Below are 16,041 nucleotides of genomic sequence, written 5' to 3'. Positions count from 1 at the left end.
GCTCAGTGTTCTGTCACTCATGGGGACACTAGATTTTTGCAAAATCTACGAGGAGCTTGAAAATTCATGCCCCTTGGGTGCTGCCATAGTTACATTATAAGTGCCCATCCAAGAAGCCTCAAGGTCATTGGCCACAGATACAATGTTGTCAAATCATGTTAATCACATTATACTTTCAAAATCTTAGCTAACAAACTAGCAGTCATCATCATGAATCAAGTCGACAATATACTGGCAAATACTTTTTAATCCTTGTCATATGAAGAGAGATTAGAGATAAAATGTCGGTGCTCATCGGCCATAAACATTACACAACAAGTTGGAAATCGAAAATCCAACAATGAGTGGGTTGGAAGGAATCAGTGGCTAACTGCAAGCATTGCAAAGCAATCACTTGCTGCTATTCAGTGGACTGAGTGTGAGGTCCAGGTCTGGGTTTAAGGGTCTCTTTTCCAAGCTTAAAAGGATAAACATTCAACATTCGCCATGCTGTCAATCCAGCGTAACTTCTACTGCATTCCAAACAATTGGAAACTCAGAACTGGGAAATTTCAGATTTCAGTGAGTTCAAGACAACTGGGAATTCTGAAAAAAAAAGATCTCCGACTGGGAAAATACATTTTGAACGGTCATCCAACCCGGAATTCCAAGTCTGGAACTCAGGCCATTTTCTGAGCTCCAACCCGTCATGAATCAACCTTGTTTTTCCCAGAGTTCCCAGTTGTCTTGAAGTACCATAAATGTGTCAGAGGAAGGCCATAAAAATTGTCAAAGATTCCAGCCACCCTAGTCATAGACTGTTCTCTCTGCTACCGCACGGCAAGCGGTACCGGAGCGCCAAGTCTAGGTCCGAGAGGCTCCTAAATAGCTTCTACCCCCAAGCCATAAGACTCCTGAACAGCTAATCAAATGGCTACCCAGACTGCTGCTACTCTCTGTTATATCTATGCATAGTCACTTTAATAACTCTACCTACATGTACATATTACCTCAATTACCTTGACACCGGTGACCCCGCACATTGACTCTGTACCGGTACCCCCTGTGAATAGCCTTGCTATTGTTATTTACTGCTGCTCTTTAATCATTTGTTATTCTTATCTCTTACTTTTTTGGGGTTATTTTCTTAACTGCATTGTTGGTTGTAAGTAAGCATTTCGCTGTTGTATTTGCCGCATGTGACAAATACATTTTTATTTTATTTTAATTGAAATTCAGAGAATGCCAGACTTTAATGACAAAGTTTGATGACAAAGTTTACCCATGAAGGACCGCCACGCTACCTTCCTGTTCAAGTGAGCACAGCACAACAAGGCGAGTCCAAAAATGTATTGTATGCTGCTGCATAAATGATGTAATATGCCAGGGAGATATGTATACGGTAGCTAAGAAAGTAATACTAAGTGAATGTTGTGTAGTAAGCTGTTAGTAGGCCATGTGCCTCACCCTAATAATTTGGTCCCTTTTCCCCTCATACCTTAGCCTACTGTTCTAACTTGGTGGTGCACATTTAGCCTATAGCCTGTTTTAGAGAAATGTCATCATCGAATATGGTAAGAGCTTTCATTGTCTGCTTATATACCATCTATATTTATCCTACGGTTCTGACTTAGTGTACAGGGAGAATACTGTAAGAATGGCCCATGTTCTGAATTCTGTTGCTCTACATTTCAAAAGTGCTGAACAAATAGTTATTGACTACGTCCGTCCTAACTCACTCATTCATGTCTTAATCGAAGTTACAGACTGCCTCTTAGCCACTCGTTGTCCCCTTATGCCATAGGTTGTACATCTCAATTGTCAGTAGAAACCACATTTGTTTAAGTAAATCAGCCATATCAGCAATGTTTTTTAAAAGGGCAGTAAATAAGGCTGAATTTACTGTTTCGCTGCCAGACAAGGCTCCGCTGATAGCCWGGAGTAGCTGTGATAAGGTGTTGGGACTGCTGTTGGGACTCTGCTTTTGGGACAGCTTTATGTAGGCCCTAACWGTTTATGGGCACCGTTTGTCACTGTTATAGTGCAATTAATGTATTGTTTAGGGTTGTGGCATTGCTGGCATGCATCAAAAACTTTGTTGTTGTTGAGTTTGCCACACCAAGATTTGAGCTAAAATCTCCACTGCACATAACTATACTGAAGAAAAATATTAACTCGACATGCAACAATTTCAATGATTTTACTGAGTTCCAGTTCATATAAGGAAATCAGTCAATTTAAATAAATTCATTAAGCCCTAATCTATGGATTTCACAACTGGGAATACAGATATGCATCTATTGGTCACAGATACCGTAAAAAAAAGATAAGGGCGTGGATCAGAAAACAGGTCAGTATCTGGTGTGACCCCCATTTGCCTCCTGCAGCGCGACACATCTCCTTCGCATACAGTCAGGCTGTTGATTGTGGCCTGTGGAATGTTGTCCCATACCTCTTCAATGGTTGTGCGAAGTTGCTGGATATTGGCGGGAACTGGAACACGCTGTCGTATACGTCGATCCACAACATCCCAAACATTCTCAATGGGTGACATGTCTGGTGAGTGTGTCCCAGGCCGTGGAAGAACTGGGACACTTTTAGCTTCCAGGAATTGTGTACAGATCCTTGCGACATGGTGCTGTGCGTTATCATGCTGAAACATGAGGTGATGGCGGCGGATGAATGGTACAACAATGGGCCTCAGGATCTCGTCACAGTATCTCTGTGCATTCAAATTGCCATCGACAAAATGCAATTGTGTTCGTTTTCAGCATCTTATGCCTGCCCATATCATAACGCCACCCCCACCATGGTGCACACTGTTCACAACGTTGACATCAGAAAACCGCTCGCCCACACAACGCCATCCACGTGGTCTGCAGTTGTGAGGCCGGATGGACGTACTGCCAAATTCCCTAAAACGACGTTGGAGGCAGTTTATGGTAGGCAAATTAACATTCTATTCTCTGGCAACAGCTGCGGTAGACATTCCTGCAGTCAGCATGCCAATAGCACACTCCCTCCAAACTTGAGACATCTGTGGCATTGTGTCGTGTGACAAAACCGCACATTTTAGTGGCCTTTTGTCCCCAGCACAAGGTGCACATGTGTAATGATCACACTGTTTAATCAGCTTCTTGATATGCCACACCTGTCAGTTGATGGATTATCTTGGCAAATGAGAAATGCTCACTAACAGGTATGTAAACAAATGTGTAGAAAATTCAAGAGAAATAAGCTTTTTTTGTGCATATGTTACATTTCTGGGTTATTTTTTCAGCTCATGAAACATAGGACCAACACTTAACATCTTTTGGTTATATTTTTGTTCAGTGTAGTACTAATATCAGCGAGTAATACCATAAGTATTGTTCTGCTGATGAAACGTCCACTCAAGATTTACTAGTCTTGGCAAAAATGATCATTTGGAATTGTTTGAAGGAAGGATTTTTATTAATGATTGAACAAAAACAAACAGTACAGTGAAAAAAAAGATGGTAGTCTATAAATGGTATAATTACACATTTCTGTAAATGGGGGAACAGCTTAGCTGCAAGTTTAAAACAATTCTAAGTGACTTCAAATGAAGAAATGACTAAGGACGTTGCTATTATTGTGCTAATAACAATAAGTAAAAGGGAGTAAAATGGAGTTATTGACAATAAGTACAAGGGAGTTAGTCATAATGTAGACAACAAACAATACAAGGTCAAAGCTTTAGTTTAATGCCATGCGGTTCTTCAGGGAACAGGCTAATGTCCTCAGCTTGCGTCAATCATGTAATATACCAGGTTAATAGTAGCCTGGTCATAGATCTGTTTGTGCCATCTTGCCAACTCCTATGGTCCTTCATGCCATTGGTAAGACAGCACTAACAGAACTGGGACCAGGCTAGGTTTTGATAGTGGTCTGAAACCAAGCTTCACAGGCAAGTGGGATTCATTCATGACATTGGTCCGGCGTCAATGCCCCTCTGCCCGACAACCTTCTTAAAAAAGCCAAGGTGTAAGATCGCTAGCCTTGTCCCAGATGTGTCATTCCGTCCATTCCTATTGCCATTGTTTGGTGTGACAGCACAAATGGATGTGGGACCAGGCTGTACGATCACACCAACAGATAGATTACGTGAACTCCAGTGTCTTGAGTGCAACTTGAAAGCGAGATGTTTTCTTGAGAGTTATTTCATTTCAGGAGGGGGATTCACAGAGTAGTCCATCGCAGTGTGGTCACTGATCACGCATGCGGTGTTTAAAATGGTGCGATGTGGCTTCAAAAAACAACTGTATTCCAACATTCCCTATATACTTATCGGTAGCCTGAATCCAGACTGAATTGTTCTTTTTTGACTTTCAGTTTGGATCCAGGCTGACCTACGGTTTCCTCTAAAAGCAACGGTTAAAAAACAGCAGTCCGGGCTGTGGTATATTGAGGTCGGGGTGCTTCAGTTCAGTGCTCTCACCGCAAGTGAAAATGGCTAAATGAAGATTTTTTTGAATTACAAAATAAATGGACTATAGCTATATCATTAACAATATAAAATACATCTGTCCTCGTAGGTCCCGTTTGTTTGTGTCTCTGTGATTGGAGCAGCAGTCCTCCCTCTCACCAGGTGCCACTAAACCCTGGTTGATAGAAGAGGTACGGGAGTGACAGAATGTCAAATTCAGATGAAGAGTTGTTATGCTATTCTTGACATGATTTGAGTTCTCACGGGCCATAGGCCAAGAAAAACCTAACTTGGACCCCGTGTTTTGAGTGAACAGATTTAACGCTAATGTTAGAAATCTGAAATTAGCACCATGCAGTTCATTTGTAGTTATACATTTTGAATCGGTTACCACCTGTTAAATGACAGAGTAAAAGCTTATTTTCATTTTTTTTTGGGGGGGGGGGGGGGGGGGGGACACTGATACAATCCCAAAACATTGTAGTGGTTAATCGAGTTTCAGTAACTATAAAAAATAAAAATAAAAGAATATGAAAATAAAAATGCAATGCTCACTCCAAGTAGTGGGCCTAAATAGACAGCATGAGTAACAAGCTACACTAATAACCTGCCCAGGGACTGAGGTTGAAAATTAGCCGGCTGGCTAAAACCGGCACTTTTACTGAAACGTTGATTAATGTGCACTGTCCCTGTAAAAAAAAAAAAAAAAACTGAACCAGACTGAATGCACAGTCATTCACCAATGAAAGCGACCTATTAAAACTTCGTAAGTGATTTTGACCCTTTTTTTATAGAAAATTAGCACACACTAGGAGGTGCCCACAAAGTTATAATGCCAGACAAACAAATTATAAAAAGCATCATCAAATTATGTGGGTTGCGGCTCGCTCAAGGGGAAGCAAAGGGTTACAAAGCGTGAGAGGGGTGTGCAGGCGGAAGTCTCATCTAGGTTTCCTTTGCTTTTTGTTCCTTTTCTTCCATCTTCTTTTTGTTTTTCTTGAGGAAGGAGGGAGTGCGGAACGTCTTCTTCTTCTTGGAAGGTGATTTGCTGGGATATTCGTCACCGTCCTGTTCACAGTCTTGGTTGCCGGCGGCGGAAGCGTCAGCAGGCTCCTCCCCCTCAGTGGTGGCGGGAGGGGCAGGAGTGGGGTCTTTGGCGGGGAGGGTGGGGGCTGGGGTGTCGGAGGGTTGGTTGTCTTGGGACAGGTCAGGGAGGGTCTGTCTCAGTGTAGCCTGGTCACTCTCGTCCTTATAGGTGTGCTCCGGCTGGGGCTCTGTGGGGGAGGGAGGGCGGGAGAGCGAGGAGAAGATCTAATTAGATAGGAGGAAACGGTTCATTTACAGGGCCTGCAAAGCAGCTGCAATACAGATGAGACCACGTATCAAGGCCGATATGAGATCAGCTTTTAAAATCTGCTATTCAACTATTTACATTAGCCATTTCACATTCCTCTCACTTGGGCTACAGGTTAATCCACAACAGCGATATATCCAATTTCCCTCTGCCATCATTCAGTCTTTATTCTGTAGTCCAGCTAGTCGGGAACACATATCTATATCAACCATGAAAACAGTTCACGTCTGGAGATCAGAATCTTCAGGCATCAATAAGACAACATGCTCCTCAGCTGCGGCATGCCCATATATAGAATAACACCATCAGCTCAACTGGCCATCACCACCGCCTAGCTATACATTGAAGACTCGGACCACAAAAGCTTGACATTGAAGACTCAGACAAGAACGCTGACCATTTCACAAAGCAAAGCTCAACAGCTCTATAACTTAATGATTAAAATAAAATCCAGGGAAGGGTAAGGCCCTTACAGCTTTTATACAGTAGATTTAATAGTTTTTCCCCCAACATCAATCTACACACAATACCCCATAATGACAAAGCAAAAACAGGTTTTTAGAAATGTTTGCAAATGTATTAAAAAAACAACAACTGAAAAATCACATTTACATAAGCATTCAGACCCTTACTCAGTACTTTGTTGAAGCACCTTTGGCAGCGATTACAGCTTCGAGTCTTCTTGGGTATAAAGCTACAAGCTTGGCACACCTGTACTTGGGGAGTTTCTCCTATTCTTCTCTGCAGATCCTGCATTCAGAGACTTGMCCCGAAGCCGCTCCTGCGTTGTCTTGGCTGTGTGCTTAGGGTCGTTGTCCTGTTGGAAGGTGAACCTTCGCCCCTTTGGCAAACTCCAAGCAGGCTGTCATGTGCCTTTTACTGAAGAGTGGCTTTCGTCTGGCCACTCTAATATAAAAGGCCTGATTGGTGGWGTGCTGCAGAGATGGTTGTAATTCTGGAAAGTTCTCCTATCTCCACAGAGGATCTCTGTCAGAGTGACCATCGGGTTCTTGGTCACCTCCCTGACCAAGGCCCTTCTCCCCCGATTGCTCAGTCTGGCCGGGCGGCCAGCTCTAGAAAGYGTCTTGGTGGTTCCAAACTTCTTCCATTTAAAGAATGGAGACACAATCCTGTCTCTGAGATCTGAGGACAATTCCTTCGACCTCATGGCCTGGTTTTTGCTCTGGCATGCACTGTCAACTGTGGGACKTTARAWAGACAGGTGTGTGCCTTTCCAGATCATGTCCAATCGATTGAATTTACCACAGATGGTCTCCAATCAAGTTGTAGAAACATCTCAAGGATGATCAACGGAAACAGGATGCACCCGAGCTCAATTTRGAGTCTCAAAGCAAAGGGTCTGAATACTTATGTAAATAAGTTACTTATTTTATTTGTAATATATTTGCAAAAATGTCTAAACTTGTTTTCGCTTTGTCATTATGGGGTATTGTGTGTAGTTTGATGAGGAAAACGTAACAAAACGTGGAAAAAGTCAAGGGGTCTGAATACTTTCTGAATGCACTATATATATATCAAATTCATGTGCATATAAACTATACAGTGCAGTGGGATTAAGTACAGTTCATCTTCATGCTTGGGTAAAAACTGTGCAGTCAATGTAGCACAAGACAACCACTGTCCGCTGTTTGTCCGAGTTCCTCACCATGCATACAAGCCACAGACAATATACCGTATTTCTAACTCATATTACTAGCAGGTACAGACAACAGACTGATTATCCATACAACCCCTGAAGATCCTCTGAATATCGATGAAGGTAAACACAACATGACACAGCAATAAGTTAAACAATTGATATAGGAAGCTGTTCATCATGTTACTGCTAAGCCAACAGAAAACAAGCCTCACACTTCGCAAAGCCAAAAAAGCGTGCATTCTACTACAGCCACACTCCACTAAAATACAAGAGCGCTGTATATACACACCAGAGGTTGGTCTCATCTGGAACAAAAACATAACATTCAGTACATTATAATAGCAATATACATMACCTGTTTCATGTATTTTATTCATGGGAATTCTAATGCAGGAACTTATGATTTCATATAGTTTTAAAATAAGATGTTCCCATGTAAGACTCAAAAAGGTTAAGTTCACAAGAGATCAACTCCGGGAAGGAAGAGATTACCTAAAAAGAGATTTGTTGCTGGGTCTATCTCAGATCTCTCCACTGTCGCTGGCTAGGAACATAGATTGTATAGGAAGTGGTGTTAACATCAATCTCATCATTTAAGAGATACTGTCATTTCAGACAGGGAGGACCTCTGAAATAGCACCTGGCAACAAAAGGAAATAAGAGGGAAAGAACAGGAAGTCAAGGACCAAAGTGAGGAGGAATAGACACTCAACCCAAACGGGCCACAGAGACACAGAGAGAGAGAGAGACAGAACGAGGAAGAGTCGGATGAGTGAATCCATGCAGAGAACGGTGGGGTTAATAGTTTTAACACAAGCCATGGGGGCGGAGGTGAGTTGGAACAATGCGTACTTACTATGGCAACAGGTACTCTCTAGCATTTCCATCTCCTGATAGTAACGCAGCCCACAAAGAAGAAGCACAGGTAGAAACAAACGTCTATAGATGCAAGTCAATCACCGCCACCACAGTGTTAAAATTATAAACAGAAAAATCCAAATGAAAATTAGGAGAAACACCAGGAGAAATTAAAATTAAAAAAAAGAGCAAAAAATCCATTCTCAACAAGACTCCAAAAGATGGAGAATGGAGAAGCGAATGGGTATTGTAGGATATTTAACGTAACGTAAGACAAGTGTTAAACCATCTTTGATTAGATTACACCAGTGATTGGTCTAGTAGGCAATCACATTCTACTTCCCTCCTATACTTTACTTCCTACAGAACACACGCTTGTTATGGCTTATACTGGGAGATGCTGGAAGAAGCACAGTATTGGCTTCAGAAAATCAGTGGAAGGATAACTATGTCCCTCGCAGGCCTCCGTAGATCATGATGCATTCATTCTTTATTACTGTATAATCCATGGCAAGAAGTGTCTGGGAAATAATGTACTTGATGGTTTTACAACCAGTAGGTGTCATTATACTGTATTGGACATTCTCCTACTGACTTTAAAAGATGTAATCCAACAGTAATAAAGACCAAGAGGGAGAATAAAACAAAATACTTTCTTAAATGATCACAATGCACTTCAATCTTAATCTCATGTAAGAAAAATTCCCTTCGCTCTAAAAGCTATGGCTATCTTTGGCCCAATCTGTTGCGCTCTGTTGATCTTGAGGAATCGTAATCTAAGAGGATATTCCTTGGGACGAAAATGTAAACCCTGAATTACACTGAACTTTCCACTACACGAGGGGTATACTACAAACCAGGGTCCATAATTTAGCCAGCCAACTTTGGTGAACAACCAGAAATAACAATAGATTTTCTGGTTCATTAAGAAAAGTAAACATAGATATGCATTTTTGTTGTTGAGTTAATGAGTGCATCTTTCAAAAAAAATCTAAAATATTTCAGAACATTTGGCCAAGATAGCTGGCTTACTCATTGATCCTACTTTGTAGTATACCCCTATGATCTTACGGTTTGTTTGTTTCCCATATAACCCAATTAACCTCAATTAGTCTCAAACCTCTTGGCCTGTTATTACACATTAAACATCACATTCAAAAGCAACTACAGTTATGTTAAAGACCACATCAAAGAAAAACAGACAGGAACCCTCGAATCCCTTGTTTTTGACCCTTAACCATGGTGCCTCACACCCGGTAGTAGCCCAGGAGAAGCCCCTAGGCCTACTAACCTTCCTCTGCTCTGACAGGGGTGCTGGGGGGCGTGCAGGTCTGACTCTGACCCTTCACCTCTTCCTCAGGCTCCGGTAACGCATCTAGGGAGGAAATCGAATCAAACTTCATTTAAAAGTCCATTTCACAAACGAAAAGACAAAAGGTTGTCAACTGGTCAGATTAGAGCAATGCGCCCATTGTTTTTGATTGAGGATTGTCAATCAACAGAACATGGGAGAAAAGAACACAGGCATGGATTATTATTATTATAGGACATTGCACACGACACTGCAGAAGTAAGAAAGCCCAACAATGGCAACAAGACCCATGTTAGTCCACCTTCACCCCAGATAAGGAACCTCTTCCATTGGAGACGCTAATCAGATGATTAGTAGGAAACCTTCACAAACCCCAAAAGGAAAACAGGTCCATATTAGGAGGAGGACGAGGAAGAGTCTCTTGCCCAGGACTGATGAAAGGGATCATTCATGTTCATTTGGGGGAAGGCTTCCTCGGGACAGCAACGATCAGCAATTGGATTCCATTGGTTAAACAGAGTTGAGTCAGATCAGATGGTAGGGGGTGAGAGGYTTGCAAAATTCTGGAAACTTTACCCAAATTCCAAGGTTCTCCAGAAATCCTGGTGGGATGTTTCCCAGTTCAAGGATTTCCTCCCTGCTGATTCCTGGAATCCTCCAACTGGGATTTATGGAAAACCTGGACATTTTGCAACCTTAAATCATGAGGAAGTGGGCAGAGGACAGACGAGGTTTGAGGACTGGAGGGGGTAAGTAGTGGGTAGGACGGGAACAGGATCAACCCCGGAGAGACAGAAAAGGGACTCCAGTGTCAGAATGCAGAACAGAGAGCAGCCCAGAATCACTCTGCAGTCAGTCAGTCAGTACCTGGAGCCTCAAGGAGGGTGAGGGCAGCCAGTTCTYTGTTGGCGGTCCTGAGGGCCTTCAGCACGGCACAGTGAAAATCCTTGTGAGGAGACTCTGGGCGGGAATCTCCCCCGTAGCCCTTGGGCCCCGACCCTGTGGACGTCCCAGGGCTCTCCTGACCATCCTCCGACTGTGTCAGGGTGTCTCGGCTGGGGAAAGAGGTGGTGGTGGTAGGGGTGGCCGTGGAGGGGGTCTCTGAGACCTCCAGTCCCTTCTCTGGGACACAGAGGGGCTTTGGCTTCAGTGCAGGCTTCTGTGGGGAGGTCGAGGGGGACAGGCCTCCCTCCCCAGGCCCAGGTGAAGGAAGCTGTGTGCTGGCTGTGGAGGACCCTTCACCCTGTACTGGATGAATGATGCAAAACAACAATTTGGATCTCTCTGATGGGTCGTGGGCTCCAGGAGCTTTGAGGAACTACCTCATACCCCACATATATTGTGATTCTGTATCTTTCTGCCGTTGTCATTTCTTTCTTAAAACTGTATACTGCAAACCAATTTCCCGTCTGGAACTGCTGCTACTCCTACTACTGCTGCTGCTACTACTACTACTACTACTGCTGCTGCTACTACTACTACTACTGCTGCTGCTACTACTACTACTACTGCTGCTGCTACTACTACTACTACTACTGCTGCTGCTACTACTACTACTACTACTAGAAGTTAATGGAGAAAAGAGGGTTTAATGGTGAATAAACAGTGCAGTTTGTTCTTCTCTGAGTTGGTCAAACGTGACCCAAGAGGTGATCTAGGAGACAGGTCTTACCATCGGGTCCTTTCTGTTTGAGTTCCACCTCCTTGCGGTATTCCTCCAGCTCCTGGTCGAACTGCTTGTTGAAGGGGTTGGGGCCTTTCTGGTTGATGATGACTCTGGGCTGGTACTCCTTCTCTATGATGGCCTTAGACGCCGTCACCAGCTCTCCCTAGTGGTTCAGACAGGAAGGGACACATTGTTGCTGAAAACAGGGCTGTTGTGCATCACAAAATTAATATTGTCAGACAATTTTTTWAAATCAATGCCAACACTGAGAATTTCTAAGTATGAAAATACTAGTATTTGGCAGGTCAAACCTGTTTAGGTGATTTCTGGTATATCATCAAAATAGATCAATTGCACCATGTTTTTAGACTTTTTTTACCTGGTTAAGTACAATACCATTGGAAATTAATGTTGAAAGTTCAAATTTATATTCCTAAAACTGAAGTTGAAAATGATGCGGTCGCTGCTTCCCCCTTTTTTACGTGGCCCCTATCTTGACAGCGGACAGAAACATATACGTTTTAAAGTACATTTTCTGCAGTTCTATGCATTCGGCCATGGGGAAGAGACCCTTTTTAAATTTTATAACAAATGTCATTCAATTCTACTTATTTTGCAATGGGGCAGAGATACATTTTTGCAGTTTTAAAGCTGATTTCCTGCAATTCTACACATTTTGCCATGACTTATGCCATGTTAATGATCTGAGTGAGAGTAACAAAATCAATGGGGGACCCCTGGATGTCAGGGCCCCTGGGCACGTGCCCAACACGTTTAGGTAACTGGCGAGACAAATTCACCAAATCAAAAAATTGTTAGCTGACACTGCTAACTGAGTGACTGTCAATGACTGACAAAACAAGAGAAAAACTACCGATGCACAACCAAATCTCGAACTTGCACCTTGTGTATTCTACTTTTTTAAACATTTTAAAATTGATTTCACCTTAATTTAACCAGGTAGGCTAGTTGAGGACAAGTTCTCATTTACAACTGCGACTGCAACCTGGCCAGTCTAGCCAGACACGTAGGTATTTGTAGTTGTCCACATATTCTAAGTCAGAACCGTCCAGAATAGTGATGCTGGTCGGGCTGGCGGGCGCGGGCAGCGAACGGTTGAAAAGCATGCATTTGGTTTTACTAGCGTTTAAGAGCAGTTGGAGGCCATGGAAGGAGTGTTGTATGGCATTGARGCTCTTTTGGAGATTAGTTAACACAGTGTCTAAAGAAGCGCCAGATGTATACAGAATGGTGTCGTCTGCGTAGAGGTGGATCAGGGAATTATCCGCAGCAAGAGCGACATCATTGATACATACAGAGAAAAGAGTCGGCCCAAGAATTGAACCCTGTGGTACCCCAATAGACTGCCAGAGGTCCGGACAACAGGCCCACCGATTTGACACACTGAACTCTATCTGAGAAGTAGTTGGTGAACCAGGCGAGGCAGTCATTTGAGATGTTGAGTCTGCCGATAAGAATGCGGTGATTGACAGTCGAAAGCCTTGGCCAGGTCGATGAAGACAGCTGCACAGTACTGTCTTTTATCAATGGCGGTTATGATATCGTTTAGTACCTTGAGCGTGGCTGAGGTGCACCCGTGACCAGCTCGGAAACCAGATTGCATAGCGGAGAAGGTACGGTGGGATTCACAAAATGGTCAGTGATCTGTTAATTAACTTGGCTTTCGAAGACTTTAGAAAGGCAGGGCAGGATGGATATAGGTCTATAACAGTTTGGGTCTAGAGTGTCCCCCCCTTTGAAGAGGGGGATGACCGCAGCAGCTTTCCAATCTTTAGGGATCTCGGACAATARGAAAGAGAGGTTGAACAGACTGGTAATAGGGGTTGCAACAATGGCAGTGGATCATTTTTGAAAGAATAGTAATCATATACTTGTCTACGAGCACCATATAAACTGCATACGCACCAAAAACCCTGTTTTGACAAGTGCCAATAAAATCACTAATATCAATTAGGGGGGAATATCTGGTTGTATGCGCTGTTGAAACTAACACAACGACAAAAAACGCATGGAAACCGGGGATATTTTTTTACATCACTGATTAGAGAACAACCTGCAGTAGACAGTCTGCTACATTTTTATTTGGGAGTCGCCAACACGGAAAGACTAACGCAACACTTATTTGTCAATCTCTCATATCGATATCACGTTGAAATCAATTGCGCGAGGGGGAGATTGCACGTCCTGTTCAAACTAACAGCTCAAAAATCACACGGAATCTGGGAATAATGTATACATCACTGGTTAGAGGACAAAATAGCTTCCAACACTCTACTCAGCAAACTGGATGCAGTTTATCACAGTGCCATTCGTTTTGTTACTAAAGCACCTTATACGACCCACCACTGCGACCTGTATGRCATAGTCGGCTGGCCCTCGCTACATGTTCGTCGTCAGACCCACTGGCTCCAGGTCATCTACAAGGCTATGCTAGGTAAAGTGCCGCCTTATCTAGTTCACTGGTCACGATGCTACACCCACCCGCAGCACGCGCTCCAGCAGGTGTATCTCACTGATCATCCCTAAAGCTAAAACCTCATTTGGACGCCTTTCCTTCCAGTTCTCTGCTGCCTGCGACTGGAACGAATTGCAAAAATCTCTGAAGTTGGAGACTTTTATCTCCCTCAACAACTTTAAAAATCTGCTATCCGAGCAGCTAACCGATCGCTGCAGCTGTACATAGTCCATCTGTAAACTACCCACCCAACTTACCTACCTCACCCCCATACTGCTTTTATTTATTTACTTTTCTGCTCTTTTGCACACCAGTATCTCTTCTTGCACATGTTCATCTATGATTTTCACTCCAGTGTTAATCTGCTAAATTGTAATTATTCGATTTATTGCCTACCTCATGCCTTTTGCACACATTATATATAGATTCTCTTTTTTCTACCATGTTATTGACTTGTTTATTGTTTACTCCATGTGTAACTCTGTGTTGTCTGTTCACACTGCTATGCTTTATCTTGGCCAGGTCGCAGTTGCAAATGAGAACTTGTTCTCAACTAGCCTACCTGGTTAAATAAAGGTGAAATAAAATAAAAAATAAAATAAAAAAAAWTCTATTTTTAAGTGTTGCATTTTGATTTTGGAATTTCGGTTGTTGATTTCGGGAGGCTGCGATCACGGAAAAGGGAACAGACCATTTTTCTGTTAGTTAACGTAAATGAATCACGACGCGGCATAGGATATCAACAATGACAATGGTTAGCTGCTATTTATGTGATAGTTTGACTGTCAAATCCATGTATTGGTGTGTGGCCAGCGACTTTTATGAACACCTCAACTTTGCGTTGCAAGTCCTGCTCAACCCAGCCCATGACAAAATCAACAGTACAAAACCAATGATATTGTTCTATTTTAAGCAATACATTTCGTCATTGTGATGACTATAAACTTTTATATAAACATCACCAATCTGAGGTAAAAAGGATGTGTAATTCCACTACATTTTATGGGGTGAAAATGCAAGCTTGTGTAAGGTAGTAACAAACTGTCCACATTAGGAAAATTAGCGCAATATACAATCATTTAATAAAGGTGTAATATGCAGAAATTGGTCCACCATTTCCTGGTTTCTGAAATCTTAATAGTTAGCCTAATTTCAGTTTGTGACAAAACAAGCAAGTTGAGTGTGTGGAGAATCATTTTACCATCTAAACTGCTGTGAAATATATTTTCCATAACCCCAAATGTTTTATTTTCAGCTGGTGTACAAAACCGAAAGTAAGATGCAAAAACAAAACTTAACAACGGGATGCATAGCAATAACGCACATAGAACAAATACTGCTTTTTAAGCTTGCTTTCAATGAGAATGACAGATCTATAACTCTCATTTCTATGTGAATTTGATTAGATCGCCCAAAAAGTTCCATATTGGCGCTTTAATATGGCAAAATAATTCAACATGTAAATTTAAGAGGATATACAGTTGAAGTCGTAAGTTTACGTACACTTGGAGTCATTAAAACTCGTTTTTCAACCACTCCACAAATTTCTTGTTAACAAACTATAGTTTTGGCAAGTCGGTAAGGACATCTACTTTGTGCATGACGCAAGTCATCTATGGTTCAGGGAGGCAGGAATATACTCAATGGTTGAAATCAACTTATTTTAATTCATCTCGCTCGGTTCTAATTCAGTACACGGACATTCCTGATGAAAAATAAAGTTGAGACGTGTCAGCTTGGAAATATTCCTCCATAGAGGAATTTCATGTCATGGGACTTTTCTTGAGACGATAGAGCTTATTGTGAATGCTTACAGGATGGTCGTACATGCCACATTTAATTATTGCTAGTAAGTGTCAGATATGAGATAGGATCAGATGCAGTTGTGGATGTAGGGGGTGGACATGGTGACCCTTCTGTAATACTACAGTGCCAAATACGGTGCTTGATCAATCTCATGTGGATATATCTACTGAAGAGAGTAATCAGGTGTCCAACACAAGCAGTTCCTGTTGAAAAGCTTGGTATTGTGTGACAATTCCATACCCTATGGGTCACTGGAACTATACGCTGTAGAGGGCGCAATTTTTAAACCTGGGCTGGAGAGTATGGGTAATCTGGCTACGCTGCTACTCTACAGTGCGCGCGTCGGAAGCAACTGGCTTGCACGTGCGCTACATCCACTAATGATCACACACTGATCAAAGGCTTTTGCGCCATCAGTACAGATACAACATCGAGCAGCGCTACATTTGGCTACTACGGACTGTTAGTGGCATTCACGTTGAG

The 16,041-nt window shown here is 42.5% G+C and overlaps 1 protein-coding gene across 9 annotated transcripts in view; it reads right to left on the bottom strand.

Annotated features, from left to right (window-relative positions):
• Positions 1-3,683: 3,683 nt before the first annotated feature.
• The window catches only part of add1 (adducin 1 (alpha)), a 52,301-nt gene continuing 39,943 nt past the window's right edge, over positions 3,684-16,041 (bottom strand). For 3 of the 9 annotated variants that reach the window (XM_023983346.3, XM_023983347.3, XM_023983353.3), the window contains 4 exons: positions 11,283-11,439; positions 10,478-10,858; positions 9,590-9,673; positions 3,684-5,700 (listed from right to left, as the gene is read on the bottom strand). In XM_023983346.3, the coding sequence (XP_023839114.1) occupies positions 5,372-5,700; positions 9,590-9,673; positions 10,478-10,858; positions 11,283-11,439 (951 nt within the window). In that variant the 3' untranslated portion in view covers positions 3,684-5,371. Of the gene's footprint in view, positions 5,701-8,292; positions 8,331-9,589; positions 9,674-10,477; positions 10,859-11,282; positions 11,440-16,041 lie in introns of all 9 variants that reach the window. The other 6 variants (XM_023983349.3, XM_023983355.3, XM_023983352.3 and 3 more) reach the window with 5 other exon arrangements.

Source organism: Salvelinus sp. IW2-2015, linkage group LG4q.1:29 (genome assembly GCF_002910315.2).
Source record: "Salvelinus sp. IW2-2015 linkage group LG4q.1:29, ASM291031v2, whole genome shotgun sequence".
Taxonomy (NCBI): Eukaryota; Metazoa; Chordata; class Actinopteri; order Salmoniformes; family Salmonidae; genus Salvelinus; species Salvelinus sp. IW2-2015.
The sequence above is the reverse complement of the archived record's forward strand: the minus strand, read 5'-3'. Positions and strand labels throughout refer to the sequence as shown.